Raw genomic sequence first — 19,815 nt, forward strand, 5'->3', positions numbered from 1 at the left:
TTTCATGCACTTTAGGCTTTGTCCTCTTAGTGTCATGTTGTTCTGTTTATGTTGAGCTCCAATGTGTGTGTTCAGGGTGGATATGGGGAAACCTGTGAGATCCTCATCCAGCATCACTGCAGACTGTTCCAGACCCTCATCCAGATGACACAGAATGATGATATTAAAGAGAACATGGTATGACCGGTTTGTCTCCATATGCATTGATATGAAGTGTATACATTTCTGTTGATGTGATGCATGTATAAAATGTATTGAACGTTTTAGTTGCCTTTTAGGGAGCTTCTCTGGTATAAAAACCAACCTTGTTGGGATCAGTAGTCCTTGTGGTGACCAAAACCTGGTCCTTATGAGGAAAAACTGAGGTCCTGATTAAGGTTAAGGTTAGGGGTAAGGTGTGTTAGTGAGGTTAGGCTAAAGTTAGGATGAGGCATTAATTGGTTATGTTTAATGTGTGTGTGTGTGTGTGTGTGTGTGTGTGTGTGTGTGTGTAGCTCAGGCAGGTTCTGGAGCATGTCTCTCAGCAGAGTGACAGTCATTACCAGAGGATCTTGACCAGTCTTGCTGAAGTGGCAACCACCAATGGACACAAGCTTCTCAGGTATAAATGTACATATTTAATTACATATTTGCTCTGTTTTTCTTATTTGTTATATGTTGTTACATATTGATCTTGTTGTATAGCCATTATTGTAACTAACATTTACACTGTTCTAGTTTTAAACAGACTTATTTGTAGTTTTATAGGTAGGACTCGTTCTGGGAAAAACTTACTGGCTATTCTCTTTATTTCTGAGAGTGAGATGCTCAGATCATTGTGCATAAAGATGGCCAACATGCTGACAACATGAAGCATATTTATTGCCCCCTGGTGGCTGACTGCAGTATAGGTCATAAACCCTGCCCCTTCCATGTTAAATACTAATCAAATCATTTTTCCAAAGTTGGTTTCCGTTATTTTAGGTAGTTCTTATCACACTGATGTATGTTCAAAAGCTCATTTTTCTGATACGCCTACTTTTAATGAGTCATGTGATGTTATATAAAGTTGGTGTGACATCACGATTGACAGCTGAGTCCTCTTCATCATTTAGTTGGGCAGAGCCTCAGTACCACAAGTTAAAATTCATTTCTTAAATCCATCCACCCCTAGTTCATCTCAATCACCATTTTGAAAGGAAATCCAGCCATTGAGTGAACTGAGATACAGTTTCAGATTCACATTAAAAATCAAGGTTTAATATCTAATCTAATGATTTAGGGAATTTGTTTAAATGTGACACATAACTAGTATTCTTAGTTAAGTTAGTTAATGTGTAACTGTATATTTCAGTTAGTTTCAGTGATGACTGATGGACTGAAGAGAGCAGTTTTCCCCTTTTAGACTTTTCTGGGAAGATGTCTTCATGTGCCACGTGTGACAGTCAGCACCTCACAGGAAAGATTATGCCTGAGAGGAAATAGAGGACCAAAGATGTATGAAAAGGTTCAGTGTTCCTTGTTTGATTCAGTTGAATCTGAGGAATCGGTGCTCCTGCCCTTCACTGACTGCAGACGTGTGCAAACAATCACAAACAGCAAATATTTCAATATGATGCCTCCCTCCATTGCAGCTGTTTCATCTGAGTGTGCTTCATTTCATGTTGTTACTTTTCAATTTGAGTAGTAGTGCTAAGATGTGCTTCTGTCCCTCCTCAGCCTGTCCAGCAGTTTTGAGGCTCAAATGAAAAGCCTGCTGAGAATTGTTCGTATTTTCTGCCATGTGTTCCGCCTGGGGCCTTCATCACCCAACAATGGCAATGACATGGGCTACAATGGCAACAAGACGCCTCGCAGCCAGGTCTTCAAGGTTAGTAGGCGGTGTATGTACAGTGTGTTGTGATCTGTAGGTGCTGTAAGAGCCACTGAGGAGGCTGCTGGGATGGAAGTGTGCATGCTCTGTGTTATTTGCAAAATTGTGAAATTAAAATGCAGAGAAAGCTTCATTTTTCAGTTCAAACTAAGTAATATATCAAAATTGATCATCAGTTGTACTTTTGAAATCATGATTTGGTTGATGCTTAAGTGATGCTTAAAGCTTAATTCATGAGAAAAGTATGACTATCCAAAAAAACAGGAAAGCCAAAAAAAAAAATCTGCACACTGTTTATTGCTCCCACAATATTTTTGATCGACTATGGCTGTGAAATATTCCGATAGGAAAGAGATCCATCAAGCTTTAAACAGCACCAACAGACATGGTATGTCATATATCTATGTATCCGTTCAAATAAAACATCAACAAGAATCGACCAGACTGGATCATAATCATTAAGCTCTGCATGTCAAATATGATGACATGAAACTCTGCAGTGTCGAGGTAGCAGCACCTTTACATTTCATCTGTCACTGAATGAAAGCAGTCAGGGTTAGGTGATAAAACTTTCTATCATGTTTCATGTCATTTTGTGTCACAGCATAGATATAGAGAATGCCATGATGTTCTGTGTAACTGTATGTAGAAACAGCACATTTTCTGGAAATTCAGTCAGTTTATAATAAAATTTCATATGAGTTTGTTGTTGGCTAGTCCAGCAATTACATACCTGACATGAAGGTCCTTCCAATCCTTTAGATGTAATATTGTCAGAAAGCATTTCTGTTCAGTGAGTTGTAGCACTGCCTGCAATCACCTGACACAACAAAAATATGGAAGGAGTATAGATGGTGCAACAAAATCTCTGACAGTATGACAAATTCCACAGGATATATTTCAATGTCACTCAACCTGAAATGGTGTCATCATGCTTTTGGGGTTGGGATGGTGTCATTGTCTGAACACTACTCTGATTTCACTTAGAAAATACCTTCAACTCACAACGAGGAGGAACTAGCTCTGCATTGTAATGTTGTGGCTTTTTCTATCTATGGCACATGGTTGCACATCCATTTGCTAATTGTAAGGACTCAAAAAAACAGTTTTATTGTTATATCACCTCACATGATTTTGCTTTGATATAAACTTAAAAAAAGCTTTTTCTCATGTTTTTTTGAAGGGTTTGTTCACCTAAGTAACAGCAACCATATCTAGCCACACAGATAGTTCTGGTTTTCTTTTCTTTTCAGATACTTGCCTTTCAGACAGTGAAGATGAAGAGTGTTCATTAGGAGTGTTTTCTTCTATAGAAAGTTTATCTACTGATCTATAGACCACAGAATGTGGATTTTTTTTTTGTTATCTGTTATGGGCTCTACAAACAAAAATCCATCCATCTCCACTGTATTGATATGGAGGCAAAAAATAATCAGAAACAATCAGAGATTGAAAGCATGGTCATATACAGCACAGCCCTCAGTGGCTAGATAGGACAAGAGGTCAGTAAGCAAATGTATTTTTGTAATTTGGTATGACCTGACCCTTGAAAAGCAAACTTCTGTTCTGGTGTGACTGACTGGCTGTTCTCAGGTCCCTGACAGTCCTGATAATGTTCCTGAAAATGACCTGAGGTAGATTCCATTCTGTCTTGGCTTTTACTCGGTGAGACAGAGGTCATTCTTTGGAGCATTTTTTCTTTGAAATTAATCTTCCAATCCCAGATAACGTGAAAAGGGCCCTAAAACCTTAAATGAAACTTGCACCTGCAGGCACCCTGAAGGTCAAAGTCACTCCTGCCATGAAATGTCCTCAGGGATCATTCCACCTGCTTTGTCTTTGATCCAGTGTCTCTCACCCAGTCTGTCTCTCTGCAGCCTCTGGAGCTGCTGTGGCACTCTCTCGATGAGTGGCTGGTTCTCATCTCCACAGAGCTGGACAGGAACAGGAAGAACCCGTCCTCCTCCACGTCCAGCAGCGAGATAGCCTCTCTGTTTCTCAAACAGCGGGAGGCTGACCACTCTGGCTCCATGCCAAAGCTCCCCTCCTTACTGGACCCGCAGATTGTCATGGAAACTGAGGCGTATGCCGATGGGGAGGACGTTATATCCATGACAGCCAATCGTCTCAGCGCTGTGATTCAAGCCTTCTATATGTGCTGCTCCTGTCAGATGCCACAAGGGTTTGTGCTCCGCCTTCATCTGTCAGCTGTCACACAGTGTCTCATCAAAATACAAGCAGCGTCATTTAACCTGGAGAGCAATAATAATCAGCCGTGATCCAAACGGACCTCTTACAGTTCCACAGTGACATTTTTGTTTTTGCTGGCTCACAATCCTGTTCTGTACTGCTGCTGACATTAGTGCTTCTACCACACGACTGCTGCTATTCCTACTTCTGCAGTACCACTCCTGTGTGTTCTGTCACTGTCACTATTGCTGTGGTAAATCTTCTGACACTAATACCACTATCCTTACTGCTACTGCAGCCACTACTATGACTACTTTTGGTACTACCACTGCCACTGCTGACACGAGTTGACAGCCATTAATATACTGCTGTTCTATTGCTGATACTTTTACTTTTAGCACATCCACCACTTCTGTTGCTAGCACCACTACCACTACTACTGCTGTACTAATACATGATTTAGTATGAAGCCTGCCCACTGTTGTTCATATAGTATTACATTAGCATCCATCTGTAGGCTCATAGTCTAACATCTTGTCTACACTGTCTGTGCAGTGAAAGCAGCAGCAGCTTCAGTCCTGAAGATTTGATCCAGATTTGTTCTTGCACAGCACTGCACTGGTCTAAGATGCATTTTGGCAGCACTCAGCTCAAAATGCAATCACTGCAATCGCTGAAGAAACTAGACTTGAAACCTAAAAAGACAGATCAAGTTGCAGCAGGTTTGAAACAGCCGTAGTGACTAAAATAGAAGCGTAACTCACGTGAGGTGGACGACTGAAACACACGTCCTCTGCAGACAGCCTACATTCCCCTGGTGGGAATTGTCACTATGTAATCTCCGCTGTGCAGATTTTGGTGTATCATTGTGGACAAGGACATGAACGTTCTATCCCTTGATTGCATACAGTACATCTCCACAGATCTGGATTCATAGCAAAAATACTACTAATTACTACCACATAGTATCACTATTTCTTTCTCTCAGTACTTAGTTTCCAAGAAGTTGAGACAGCTCCCACTGTGACCAGCCCTGCCTCATCTACCTCCTGTTTGCTCCCACATTTATCTCTCTTTGTTTTAACCCTTCTCCAGGTCCATAATTATATTCAATTAGATCATTAAAGATAACAGTTAACAGCAGATAGAGGCCTGTTATTGACAGCCTGCTGAAGTGAGCTGTCTTTCTGTTTTTGTTGCTCTTGCTCTTTTCATCAGCATTCCAGATATGTGATGTCTGATCGTTTTCACTTTAGTGATTTTGCCATTTCAGATGGAAATGACTGATCTAATTGTAAATCAGATGCTGTTGCCGAGATGTTGTCTCTCACTCCATCTTCTTCACTCTTCACCTCTCTCCCTCTCCTCACCCAGAATGACGTCTCCTCGCTTCATTGAGTTTGTCTGCAAGCATGACGAGGTGCTCAAGTGTTTTGTAACCAGGTGAGTCAACGTGGCCCTGTGCCATGCTTCAGAATCCTCACGCAGTACAGAGAGACTGAGTATTGATCTGGCAACTTCTATTCCTCTTAATTTATTTCCACCCTGGTCTCTCTGTTCTCTCACTTCCCCGTCTTGTTTATCTCTCTGCTCATCTCTCTGCCTCTCCTTTATCAGGAATCCAAAGATCATCTTTAACCACTTCCACTTTCTCCTGGAATGTCCAGAGTTGATGTCACGCTTCATGCATATTATCAAGGGCCAGGTAAGACACAATGAATTATTTGATTAAATGCTTTGAGGGACTTGATACAGAAGCACAAGTTTGGAAGCTATTTTCAGTCCATCAGAAAATATGGTCTGTTCCTTTTTGAGCAAGAAGTGCACAACTTCTGTAAACTTTTTCTCATATGAATTTGAATGTTTTCTTCTTGTAGTTTGGATGGTCTGTTGCAGCACTGTTAGACATGGCAATATTTGTTAGATTTAGTGTAGACATACTGTATATTGGATACCAAAATATCTTTGTTTAGCTCCCACATTTATCATTCATTCAGTCTTTCTTGAATTGATTAACTGACTAATCATTTCAACATTATAACCCACAATGCATTGCTCTGTAACAATTGAATAATTCTCCATTAATTGATTAGTCATTTGATAGAAACGTAACAGGCAAGTATTTTCAGAATGCTTGAAGTCATGTAGGAAGCCAGCTTCTCCAATGTGAGAGTTTGATTCTTTTCTCTGTTTTATATCGTTGTAAACTTTGAGTTTTGGACTGTTGCTCAGACAAAATGAGACCAAACACGTATTTAAAAATCTAGACAGATTAATCAATAATGTGAATAAGCATAAGCTGCAGTATTCATCTCTGAATGTGAATCTAGTTCATTTTTCAACTGTAAAATGTGCCCTACTGTACCCATTGTACTTATAGTTCTTTTCAAAATAATTCCGAATTCAAGGTATTCTTATCAAAAAAATGTTTGTTTTATGTGTTCCTGTAGAAAAAGAGACTAGCGATTTCTCATTATTAGATTTTATAAAACATTTACATAGCACTCTAGTGGAATCAAGGTTTTAGCTCCAAAACTGAATAAAATCCATAACGTTTCTCCCATCAACCCTACACTGCTTGGTTTCTCTCTCATAAACAAACTCCACTGTAGCTCCAAAAGTATTTACCTTGTTCGTCATTTTCTACTTGGAAAAGTACCTCTGTGTCTTTATGTTTGTGTCTTCAGGGACTTTATAGAAAGTGACTTTGAAAGTCCCCCGTCTTCACTTCAGGATCATTTAACAGTGTTACAACCATGGCGATAACACTTGTCTTAAGTTCCATTTATATGGCTTCATAAATTTTAAGTGCTGCTCCGAGTTGTGTGCTGTTCACTCACTCTTCAGTATTCATATTTGAGCTGCAGCGTTCGAGCCTCGTTACCCATGGATTATGGCTCGCCTGGGAGTAGGCCCTTATTTTAATTACAGACTTTAACCTGTGAATTTGATTTCATCTCCTGATTCCTCTCTCGGTACGCCCCGCAGCCCTAGGGAGAAAAGCGTTTCTTTCTCTTCCACGCTCATCCTTCACTCTACCTCCAACGCTTAGAGAACAAAGGCATACATTATGCAAATAGACCCCAGCCTCATCTCTGTATTACAGACAAGTATTTTAGCACAGAAAGCTCTCAGAGCTGTCGGTTGAGACTGAAAAATCCACAGTCTGCGAGTTAAAAGCACAGCGAAGTGGTAATTAGTTTAGGAAAGTGCTGTGCAGTGTGGGATGTCTTGAAGTCTTGTTTTCCTCCTCAGCCCTTCAAGGATCGCTGTGAGTGGTTCTATGAGCATCTGCTGGCCGGCCAGCCAGACTCAGACATGGTTCATCGTCCAGTCAACGAGAACGACATCCTGCTCATCCACAGAGGTACTGACTGTGCTCACCAGCATACACTTCCACTGTTCATGTATAAAGAGAACATCATGCCAAAGTCCACTCGCTGATGTAATTTACACTCCAGTGTAATGTTGCCAGTTTTATTGCCTAATGCACAGAGAATGTGCCAGCTGTTGGTACGCTGTGAACATTTACTCTCATTTTAGGATGAGGCTAAAGCCAAACAGACACCAGAATTCCTCAGTGAAAGCCTTATTGATTGACTTTGCAGATATTTCACGTGGTTTAAACATACACTTTATTTTAGGCACTGCTTAAAAAAATGCGTGATAAAAAGCAATCAAGAAGGGCTGCTTTGAGTAATAAAACCAGGAGCTTGAGGGCCTTTAATACTGTCAGACATCTCATAGTACACTGTCATTTTATAGAGTCATCTCCCAGGAATGCACACTTGCATGCTGGCTAACACAGTGCAATGTTGGCATCTGTGCTGTACCAACACAGTGGCCAGTGGTCTAGACCAGTGGTTCCCCAACCCCAACTCCTACCTGCATACATGCACTAAAAGAATAAAGTGATTAATTCCAAACTTTTATTTGCAAAAATAAACAGCAGTTGTAGGTTCTTGTTCTTATCCAATTGGATGTGTTACTGGGATTTTATAAATTTAATATGCACAAATATAATTTTGGTATCCTCACAACCTCAGCGCAGATAAAATTGTGTGCACCCCCTATGATCTCTGGTGCCCCCCAGTGGGTCTACACAACACTGAAGGCCTTAGAGTTTTAATCCTCCAGAGGTGACACCTCTGGTTCAGCTGAAGTGGTGGTTAGTTCAACAGGCCAACCTACAAAATAGACAGCAAAACATGAAACATGCTAAAACTTACAGCCTCCAAGTTTGAAGTCAAGTCACGGGCTCTATGTGAGAAAGTGGAGGGATGCTGTGTGTCCACGACACAGGCTTCCAAATTTAGATTTTCCAATTGAGATCTACATCTAATAGCTCATGCCAAACCTTAAATTTACTTATTTCATATGGGTTTGTGTAGACTATAATTTTACTATATTTTGAAATTCTGTGCTATGTATAAATGTCTTGCTGCAGTCTGGAAGTTATTCAAACAAATCATTGACAATATTTACATGTAAAACATACATCTTCAAATTCCTGTACAGCCCACAAACATAATTGACTAAGTTAAAGGTCCGTAGAGTTTATTCCACTACAGCCCGCGTAATGTTCATGCACACCTTCCAGGTTTCCAGCTGTTCTGGGGACATTTCTCTCACATTTCTATGCCTCCCTGTGCTGCATTTCTTCAGCTATACTAGAATACATACAGCTGAATATCCGAGTCAGCCAAAACTATAAAATGAATCCTCGCCCACAACATCCGCTGCACTCACATTTTGGTTGCCATTTTCACTGTTGGAGGAGCTAGTTTGGAATGCAAGCAAGGAGAACAAGGAAGTTTTGTTTTTGAGGATCAGCACACCCCTGGTTACCCAGAGGTGGACGCTAGAAATCTAAGCTGAAGTAGGCTGTAGCTTTTCCTTACCCCCAACTATGTCATGGTACATGTGAAGTGACAGTGCTGGAACCAGATGAACAGATTTCGCAGCCAGAGAACTCAGTTTACTCAGTCAATACAGCACAATGAGTTTATTGCATCAATTGACTACATTTACAATCAACACTGATTGGACATCCACATAAAAGGTAGCGAAGGTTTCATTTAAGAACTAAACATCCTTTAGTTCTTTAGCACTATGTAAATGGGCTGCATTTATGTAGTGCTTTTCTTGTCCACTGATGACTCAAAGTGCTTTTACAACAGAAATCAGCATTGACCCATTCACAGTCACAACAGAAAGCTTGTGGCTCTAACCCACCACCATATTTACCTCCCATTCTCCCCATCTTTTTGTCCTCAAAGTTTTGTTACACGTGCACTAATTATATTTTTCTTCATACTAACAGACTCCATATTCAGGAGTAGCTGTGAGATGGTATCCAAGTCCACCAATGAAAAACTCAAACAGGGTATCGCTGTTCGCTTCCATGGCGAGGAGGGGATGGTGAGTTTCTAAATTCTATGACACTGCATGAGTTCTCAGTGCTTTCTGTTGGCCTGTTTCTGCTGTCAGCTGATGGACTCATTTCCTCCAAAGCAGTGACCTGTTATGTTTGGGTCTTCTCTGTGTTTCAGGGTCAGGGTGTGGTTCGGGAGTGGTTTGACATCCTGTCCAATGAGATCATCAACCCAGACTACGCTCTGTTCACTCAGTCAGCTGATGGTACATGACGTGTTGCTTTCTGTGATCACATTCAAATGACAAGCAAAATTTCATCATGGAGAGTGAAGATGTGTGTTTATGTGTGTGTGATGTACAGGTACCACTTTTCAGCCCAACAGCAACTCGTCAGTGAACCCAGACCACCTGAACTACTTCCGGTTCGCAGGTCATATCCTGGGCCTAGCTCTGTACCATCGGCAGCTGGTCAACATCTACTTCACCCGCTCCTTCTACAAACACATACTGGGTAAAAGAATGCAGGCTTATGTGTAGATAACGCTCAGATTACTGTACAAGTTGATATATATGAGGTCCGCCTTTAACCCTTTAAATTTGCTTGATGTGGTTTCCTGTAATAGTAATGGGATTAGAAATGATCAGATCTTCCCTCAAAATCACAAAGCGTGATCATTTCTACAGTATCAACAGTAATCCAGGTGATTGTTGTTCATAAAAGGGTACACACAGGAGCAGCCAGCAGCTAATTTAGCATCACTTTTACTGACTCCATGGTGACATCGTATTTCCAGCTCACATGACCTAAAGCTTCTGGGAGTCTGATCACATTCATCCAAAATGGAAATAAGAGAAGACGTTTTTTGTTCATCATGAAGGCTGAAAGCGTCCCATCAACACGGTTCATATATCCATGGAACACTGCAGCTTTCTTCTGTCCATTCATGTACAGATATTTGATCTGTGTTAATAAACAGATCATTTGGAAACGTTAGAACTGTTTTTATGAAGAATGTTCTTCCTCTGTCCTTGTGGCCTTTGGACATACAGAAAGTTCCTGGTTCAAGTCGGGCCTTTATTGCTAGTTCATCCTTTATGTCTCCCCTTACTTCCTGTCATGTCTCTACTGTCCAAGTAAGGCCAAAAAACCCAAAACAAAGCAAATCTGAAAAATGTTTGGAAAAACAAGTAGAGAACCACTGACATAACAAATGATGTTATTTCTGAGAAGCCTAGCTTGGAAAAAAACATCACAGTTTGACATGTCTGGCTGAGACGTTGGCGAGAAATATAAGAAATTTAGTAAAAACAGTGTAGGTTCAAAGTATTCAGTGTTAGATGAGGTCGATCATTTTTATTGGTTACACATTATTGTAGATTTGGTGGTAATCTGACATGACTGTTGTGACGTTTTGATTATATTCTTGACAAGTATGTTACTACACACAACAGATTAGCTTAGCATTATGGAAATACTGCCTTTTTGTGAGATATTTCATTTGTAATATCATTTTGACCTTGATTATTATGTTCTAGATATTTAATTGCTCAGAGAAAAATGTTATTATTCAATTTGGAAGATTTTCCATCCTGAAATGAGGCAGAATCTGAGGGAAATGGAAAATGTCAAGACCTACTGAATATGAAATGTGAAATTTGGCTTACAGTTTAAGCATTATGTGTCTGACTTCCTTCACTTTTAGTCAGGCATAGTGTCCTGATCCAGTGCTCTTGACTTTCTTTACTAGATTCAGTGTATGTTGTGTGGTTGTGTTTTCCAGGCATCCCTGTGAACTATCAGGATGTGTCGTCCATTGATCCAGAGTATGCTAAGAACCTGCAATGGATTCTGGACAACGACATCAGTGATCTGGGTCTGGAGCTCACCTTCTCTGTTGAGACGGATGTGTTTGGGGCGATGGAGGAAGTACCACTCAAACCTGGAGGTACCAGCATCCTGGTCACCCAGGACAACAAGGTGAGTCACCACAAACACAGTCAGAGGCATGATGTCACCCATAACGCATGAACGTGTTTGTTTGGTGAAAGGACAAAGCTCAGTGCTGGGTGGTAACACTTTATTTTACGTACATATGCCTCTGATAAGTTTGAAGTTAATGAGGTTTTCTTGAAAACACTCTATAAATTTACACTAATTATAGGTAAAATAAAGACAAACCCAGTAGAATAGAAGTGGTCGTCAGATGTTTATTGGTAGGGAATAATAAAAAAATGAAATTCTTCTCTACGAGGTGATACATTTACATTTTTCCAAATTTTCACTAATAACTGCCCTTTACAGCTCTTTCAGTTCTTTAAGTTCAGGTAAGATAACCAGCCCCTAGATCCAACTTCATATGTACCGTACAGACATGAGAGAGGTATCAGTCTTTTCGAGTTCTCAGGAAGAGAGCTGGAAAGCATATTTCCTTAAATTTGAGCTATCTCTTTAAAAATATTGAAGTATTTTGCAGCACATCATGTATGTAAATACGTAAATAGCCAGGCAGCAGATATTTGCATGTGTTTGAAAGCAGTTCAGTTAAAGTAGACGGCCTTGTCAACAGTCATTCATATCTGCTTATTTTGCATCTGAATGTGTGGCGGCCAAGATTGAAAACGGCTTACGACAGTGGTTCTCAAACTTTTTCTGGCATGTCCCCCCTTCAGAAGCCTCCACCCTACTGCAGTAGCTCTATGCGGGCCCACCCCCCACTTTGAGTACCCCTGGTTTACAATATTATTTGAAATAGTCAGAATGTCTTTGTTTTTTTTTTGTTTTTAAAGACAGGGTGCTCTCTTTCTTTTGGTTTTCCTTGTTTCCCTTTTCTCTTTTGGTTCTGTGAATATCGGGACAGGGGTCTTACATGTATGTTGTTTATGACAGATTGAATCAGCCTAAACATCTCAGAGCACTCATGGGTCTTTATGTATGGAGTTGGTTGCAGTGATTAAAAGCTAAGTGTGGAGATGTCTGATATAACAAACACTGTCCATATATGCAAACTTTCATTTCTAAACAATATTGTCATTATTAGAATAATGTGACATTTATTTAAGCCATATCATTCAACCCTAACTTGAATCTACCAATAACCCCTGTCCTCTTTTCCTCAATTTTTGTTTTCAAATTTAATCCCGGAAAGTACTTCAATTTTTTCTGTTAAAAGTCTGAGGAGAACATTGGACATTGAGTTGAGTATTTTTGTGGTGTCATGCTGCAGCAGTGTGGCTGAAGGTGGCGTTAATGACCAGCCTAAGCTCCCCTCCAATATATTCATACATAGTTGGTCTCCTATGAGCGATTGATCTCTCTCCTCCAGCTTATTGCCTGGAAGAGTCCTCATTAGAGAGTGCAGTACTGTGGTGCTCCTGCAGATGGCACTGTCTTGCAAAGCAGAGAGCAGTCCAGCAGGAGCAGGAAGAATAACTATGTATGAGCTCTGTCTCTTTCTCTTGTCCGTCAGTATTTCTGGAGGACTTTGATCTATGTGTGTGTGTCCTCTCTCAGGCTGAGTACGTCCAGCTGGTGACAGAGCTGAGGATGACGCGAGCCATCCAGCCTCAGATAAACGCCTTCCTGCGCGGATTCCACACCTTCATCCCTGCCTCGCTCATCCAGCTTTTCGACGAATATGAATTGGTTAGTCGTCCTCCTCAGACCTCCCTGTCCTTCCCTACTTTTCCTCCTCCCCCCTCCTCCTCCTCTCCCCCTTCTTTGTCTTTTTGCAGTTGGTATTCTCCTTGTTCCCTTTTGCCTGCCGCCTGCTCAGTTCTGATGCAGGGATTGATTAGCCATGTTTGGGTAAAGGGGGGTGGGAGGGCTGGGGTCACCTTGAAGCCCCTCCCTCTTCTCCAGCTCCATTAGAGGGTTTTTTTCTGTGTGTGTCGGCAGATCTCCACACTCTTGCGAGGATCAATAGTGTAGCATGTTGATTATCCCACCCTGGATTTGTTGGACATGTTTCGGTCATGCTGTCATTGCAGGGCAACTGGCAACTGACCGGCCTGTTTCGTGTTTTCACAGCACAACAGCTGTTTCACTGTCACTCTGATCAGCTGCTATCAGCAGTGTGAATGTTCATAGAGTTTAAAGTAAGGATGGCAACATCCTATATTATTCTGATTCCCAACAACTCCCATGTGTAGAGCCAAACCCACGCTGAATCTGTCGACTAACAAGTTATTTGTGTATATCCAAAGCTTCATATATCTTATTCCTCTGTGGCATAAAGTTTCATTGTTCCTACACACACTGTTCTACTGGACTAACATTAAAACTATGTATTTATGAGATCTGATGAAAAATTTACAACTTCAATAGCAACCAATTGGCCTGGATGCCACAGACAGGGTAGAGAAGTCATAAAATATTGAGTGACAGACCAACTCGTTGTTGGCTTGGGTCTGCCCATGGGATTTGTTGACAATGTGAAAAATACAGAATAACACCAGGCTTTGATAAATAAAGCCAAAGGTCTCAAATGCTAAATTTGTCTAAACACAATAAAGTACAATAAAAACACAATAAAAAAAATAGATCAAATGACTTCTATGCAGGAAGGATATGAAATGTTAGAAAAATTGAGCACTGGTATCACACCGGTGTTGGCAGATACTCAAAGGTGAGGTATCCAATTGGTATAAGGGGAAAAGGTCGGATTTGTGCATTCCTAAGAATCAGTGCAGGTGAGTGACTGTCCCTGGATAACCAGTTTAGCAAACAAATTGCATCACATTCATCGTATAAGAGGACAGTATTGGTTGATTAACCCTAATTTTACCATGCGTTTGTAGCTGTAGTTTTTCTTCATGCCGTATGTGCGTGTGTGTGCATACAGGAGCTCCTACTGTCAGGGATGCCAGAGATCGATGTGCAGGATTGGTGTCGGAACACTGAGTACACCAGTGGCTACGACTCCCAGGAGCCAGTCATCCAGGTGGGCTCTTCTTCTTCCAGCCTGACACACTGAACCCTTTAAGACTAAACACTTATGTTTCACTTCAGTCATCTAGGTTTCCAGTGATGTTGATGTTTACCAGTGAGGTTGTCCAAGCCTTAGGCACAGGTTTTCATAACTTAAATTATTATATCTAATTTCATTAGAAAGATGATGAGAATGATGTTAAAGAAGCTGGTTGAGAAGAAATAGCTCAACGTTTTCCAACAGTACTCAGTACTAGAGACCAACAAACAGAACCACCTCACCTTCTTGGTTATCTAACTCTCTGTGTCTTCCTGTTAGTCGTGCTTAACCTATCTGTAACTTTTTGCAGTGGTTCTGGGAGGTGGTGAAGAACCTGACCCAGGAGGAAAGGGTTCTTCTGCTTCAGTTTGTCACCGGAAGGTTTGTTTACTGAATTTCCGCTATGGTTGTTGATACAGGAAAATGTGTGAATGTCTATTTCAGTAAAATATCCTTCTCTATCAGTTCCAGGGTTCCTCATGGGGGCTTTGCCTACCTAATGGGTGGCAGCGGTTTACAGAAGTTCACTGTTGCTGCAGTGCCATACACCTCCAACCTACTGCCTACCTCTAGTACCTGGTAATGACTCTATTTATGCTTGTATTTACTCAGTTTATTCAAGCCTGCAGTATGTGAGTCTGGTCTTTGCCTTGAGTCCTTTTTTAAGGTGTTCATTCTATTATCCTTGACTGACATGGTCTCATTTTCTCAGATGAGTTGAATCTAATCTAAACAGCCGCCGGTACAGCACATTTTCCATTGCGTGTCTTTGCCATGTAATAACAATAACAATTTCCTCTGTAGTTTTCTGAAAATATAGTATTAGCTTCTAAAACAAATAAGTTGTTTGAGTTTATAAGCAATAGTTCATTCTTTTAAAGAACAGTTCAAATCTTGATGAGAAACTGACAGAGATCAATTTAAACCCCAGTAGACATCTTTTCTTTATATATTTGTTGAATTGTTCGCTTACTTGCAAACAAATTTAGCTTTTTTTGCATGTTCAGATGTCTTGCTGTGCACTGACTAAGATGCTAATTTGAATTAATTATTTGGACGTGTACTACTTCAACCCTCTCCATTTTGCACAAAATTATATTGAAATTTTCAGGAACCTTTCTTTGAATTTAAGATTATGAATCAGCTTTTATAGTTTTTATCAGAAATTATGAGAAACTGTGGGACCTGTAAAAGCGTTACTGAATACGTCTGTCTTAAATATTTGTGTTGTTGTGAGTTACAATCCCAATTTTAATTTTATAATGCAAAATTTAAGATTACATTTAAAATGTATTTCTAAAGGAGAGTGAACCTTTCAGTTAAATCATCTGATTCTGGTTGACAGTATTTGAGTAAACTACAGCACTGTGTTTCCTGTTCCTATCACATTTCAAACTAAATCTAAATTCAAAGGACACAGTTGACTCTGACTATGAACAACAGTAAAATAACCATATGCAGAATATTAAATGAGAACTGTCTTCTCTCTTTGGACTCAATCTCAAAAGTGCTCACAGTTGGAATTATGTCAGACTCGCCTTAAATGGCCTTTCAGCCCTGGTTCAGCGCCGTACATCCTACTGTGTTGGCAAAGATGCTCAACATTACTGCCAGAGTTGTAGTTTTATTCTCCAACAGGCGAAACTAAGCACTCTAATGATCCCTCTCTTTAAGGAATGAATAAATAGACCCACTACTCTACTCTAGCCTTAACTGAGGGACATTTGACAACTATTACTAAGCACCAGAGGGCAGTATGTCTCTTCTGTGTTGTTAGCACTGGGCAGCGGTATCGTCATACACTAATTTGAACACAGGGAGAGGTCTCCACATGCTGGTATGTGCAACAGGTAATTTATATTGCCGCCGGCCTTTCTTTTGGATGGGTATGAGAGCACTTCTCCACTGGCTAGATAGATCGTTACGACCACAGGATTCCACTGAGTTGACTATGTTCACCCCACTCCCCCCCATTTTACTCCTCTCTGCAGTATCAACATGCTGAAACTCCCAGAATACCCGAGCCAGGAGGTCCTGAGAGACCGGCTGCTGGTAGCACTGCATTGTGGGAGCTACGGGTACACCATGGCATAAACACCATATCAGTTCCTGCTGCTGTGAGTGTCTGCAGACTCATGCAACACTCTAACCTCCTCCACAGACACTCTTTTTGTAGTCAGGCACTGCGTTTGCTGGACCTATAAAGGGAAAACCAGATTCTTGTAAATGAGCTGCTGGAGAGGCACGACAGATTGAACGGCGAGCACAGCCTCTGGATCACCACTCGTACCTGTGCCAGAACTTCTATTTTTTGGATTGACGCTGGTAATTTATGCAAATAATGATTCAATATCTTTGAATTTGACTATTTTCATGTGCACGTTCATTTAAGAAACAAAGCATTTATACCATGAATTCTCTACTTAAAACACAAATCACAACATAACATATTTACGCAAGCTTACTGAATGTCAGGTATCAATTGAATGGAACCAGTGTAGAATCGATCGTTTCAAACATGCAGTTCATCAAAGTGCATCATATCCATATAACAGGTTCACAGTGTAGCTTACTTTAAAGGGCCAACATCAGGCCTACATCGGCACGCTGGTATAATAGAATAAATCTACAAATACTTCTCGCCTCAGTTTAAGTTTTCTTTTTTGTCTTGTGTCCATCTCTTCTTTTAACGGTTATTGTCTTTTGGGCCAGTAGTTCCACTCAAACCTACCAAAACCACTGACTGTCAGGGCTGGGTGCCATCAGACATCTAAGATACCAGTGCCAAGAGGACACAGGATTTTTTTGAAACCTTATTGCACCATGAAGAAATCAAAATCTCTTATTTAACAAAATAAGCCAAACTTATCAGATTCTCAATTTTTTAAATCTAGTAAAAACAATGCACTCATGGCCAACAGTGTGGAAAGCCTTCATTCCAGCCATATGATCATGTCATTCCAAAACCATGAGCATCAATGTGCTGTTACAGCAGCCTCCACTACTCTGCTTTCAGTCTTTCACCACCCATGTGGATGGCTGTATCCACGTACTTTTGGCCATAGAGTGTACATTAAAAAAACTCCTGAACCCTGACGAAAAAATAAGTAATCAATGCTTTTAAGTGCTGTTTTCTTATCTGCAGCAGGCTGAAGGCATCAGAATGCTCTGCTCTGCGCTAAAATGGAAACACACATGGACTGTTTGTGTTTCCATACAGATTAAGTCAGCATTCCTCCATTCACACACACATTCATACACTGCTTGCAGAGACTACTATGCATGGTGCCACCTGCTCATCAGGACCCATAACCATTCATTTGGATGAGACATTTTTCCTGCTCTAGGAGACAACTTCTGTTAGTGTCTTAAGCTGTCTGTCCCTTTACAAAAATTAACATTTGGAAGGACTCAAAACTAATTAGCCCAGCCTTGAAGTTAGTTAGCCTAACATTTTAACTGATTCCCATGACATATAATTTTTTGGTATTGGCAGCATTAGTTATCTCTTTCATGGATCCGGATGTGGTGACGATAAATGACCGGACCAGTTATTCAGGGTTCACAGCACAAAATTCTGGACCCTGTATATTGGCAGTCTCTGTGGGCCCCTCCCCACATCCACGGCTATTAATTCCATTATTTTTGTGGGCCCTCCCTACATGAGCTCTGTATAGTCCGTCCCCTTTTGTCCCCCAGTCCTATGCCCCCACAGTTACTCTGGGGTTAATTTGGGGGCTAATTAAAATGAATACCACAGGATTGCTATAGGCTCCAGTGAATGTAATTGAATTTGGCTACTTTTAGATGAACAAAAATATGAAAGATTCAGTATTTGTCCACCAGAATTGTAGTCTTGCATCTGTAAAGAAGGGTGGAAACAGTATTTAGACTTTAATATTAATACAGTTACAGAAAATATAAGTGAACAGTTAACTGAATAAATCACATTAAGGCACTCAGATTCCTGACTGCACTCCTGTGCATACCCACACAGATATTACAATGTCTGTCAAAAAAAAATCATAACCACTTTTTCACCATATAAGCAGTTATATTGATGTGTTGATGAGTTTCAATTTCATTTGGACTTCTTGTCCGTCATTCCCCATTTATCCACTGGACTTATCAAACCGTGATGGAATATGTTTTTGCAGAAGAGAAATTGCAGAGTAAATATATTTATGGAGGTATTTGACAGTGTATGGCCAAGGTGTTGTCTGTTGTCTGCAGAGCTGCATGAACACGCCCCTCTGTCCCTGTAGCATGAAATGCACATGTCATATCGTTTAATATGTGAAATGCTTTATCATTTCTGAAGTGAGTGTTTTGCTGTGATCTGTATTTGTGCTTCATGAACGAATAGCAATCTTCTTTAGTGATAGCTTTCTGTTTGTACTTGTCCCAGTTTAGGAGATATTCACAAGGAGCAATACAGGATATGTACATGACAAATATTTGGCTCACAGTGCCAAAACTCAAAGCTGGAATCATTCTTATTGCTTTCTTTTCTTTGTATTTTTGCCTATACAAGCATGCTGAAAATATGTTTTTATTCTAAAAGAGATGGGATCATATCTTGAAGTTTACCATGTTTCCATTTGTAAAGGGAGAGTACATATTGATTTGATATCTCTTATTATCTTTCAGCATTGTTTTGAATGCTTCGCCTGAAATGCTTTTGTAAACTGATGTCAAAGTGTATTGAAAATAAGAGCATTTATACAATATCAAATGGTATTTTACCATAAATTTATGTTGTGCTTTGAAATTTTATCCAATAAAACTTGTTTTGACAATCCAGGTGATTTGGTCATTTTGCAAGCAAGCTGCAGACAAAAACATGTCTCATGTTTGTGTGGGGGTGAAAAAAGGAGGCACTGAGTGAGAAGAAGGTACAAGCTGATGTGAAGCCCTCTGGTGTGTGTGTGTGTGTGTGTGTGTGTGTGTGTGTGTGTTTGTGTTTGTGTTTGTGCTTATGTATGTGTGCATGCACTGAGCTGTGCATTTGCCTGGAAAGACATATGTGGCCACAGCGTGAGTGCTGTGTTGGGTCACCAGTTTAGATCAGCAGGTTTACTGGTTCTAAATGGCCCCTAACCATTAAGCATCTGCTGCATCTCTGTCCTAACAGCACATTCCAGTGGCTGCAAACTTGCTTGCTCTTCACCCTGTTACACAAAGGTGAGCGAAGTCACTTCAGCTAGTTTAATTTTATGTAAAACAAGTGAGACCAAACACAGTTCTACAATTTGCCCCCTCCCCCCCGGATTTGAACTGTATATGTTCGAGAGATAGTACAGGATGTCTCCAGTGAGTTCAGTTAGGATGTAGCATCTTCAGTTATGAGCAAAATATGTGATAGGCCACGGTCACTTGCTCCAGTCAGCATGGCCCTGCAGATTTGAGTTAAAACTGGCCTCCAGAACA

General features: G+C 40.5%; 1 protein-coding gene across 2 annotated transcripts in view; it reads left to right on the forward strand.

Annotated features, from left to right (window-relative positions):
- hace1 (HECT domain and ankyrin repeat containing E3 ubiquitin protein ligase 1) overlaps nt 1-19,181 on the forward strand; it is a 30,084-nt gene extending 10,903 nt beyond the window's left edge. Inside the window, exons 9-24 of one of the 2 annotated variants that reach the window (XM_076736654.1) lie at nt 76-177; nt 495-601; nt 1,699-1,849; nt 3,715-4,034; nt 5,417-5,485; nt 5,660-5,747; nt 7,298-7,409; nt 9,366-9,463; nt 9,595-9,682; nt 9,780-9,929; nt 11,200-11,396; nt 12,930-13,061; nt 14,260-14,358; nt 14,696-14,766; nt 14,851-14,964; nt 16,377-19,181. In XM_076736654.1, coding sequence (XP_076592769.1) covers nt 76-177; nt 495-601; nt 1,699-1,849; nt 3,715-4,034; nt 5,417-5,485; nt 5,660-5,747; nt 7,298-7,409; nt 9,366-9,463; nt 9,595-9,682; nt 9,780-9,929; nt 11,200-11,396; nt 12,930-13,061; nt 14,260-14,358; nt 14,696-14,766; nt 14,851-14,964; nt 16,377-16,479 — 2,001 coding nt within the window. In that variant the 3' untranslated portion in view covers nt 16,480-19,181. The remainder of the gene's footprint in view (nt 1-75; nt 178-494; nt 602-1,698; nt 1,850-3,714; nt 4,035-5,416; nt 5,486-5,659; nt 5,748-7,297; nt 7,410-9,365; nt 9,464-9,594; nt 9,683-9,779; nt 9,930-11,199; nt 11,397-12,929; nt 13,062-14,259; nt 14,359-14,695; nt 14,767-14,850; nt 14,965-16,376) is intronic. The other variant, XM_076736655.1, reaches the window with a different exon arrangement.
- The last annotated feature ends 634 nt before the right edge of the window (nt 19,182-19,815 follow it).

Source organism: Chaetodon auriga, chromosome 8 (genome assembly GCF_051107435.1).
Source record: "Chaetodon auriga isolate fChaAug3 chromosome 8, fChaAug3.hap1, whole genome shotgun sequence".
Taxonomy (NCBI): domain Eukaryota; kingdom Metazoa; phylum Chordata; class Actinopteri; order Chaetodontiformes; family Chaetodontidae; genus Chaetodon; species Chaetodon auriga.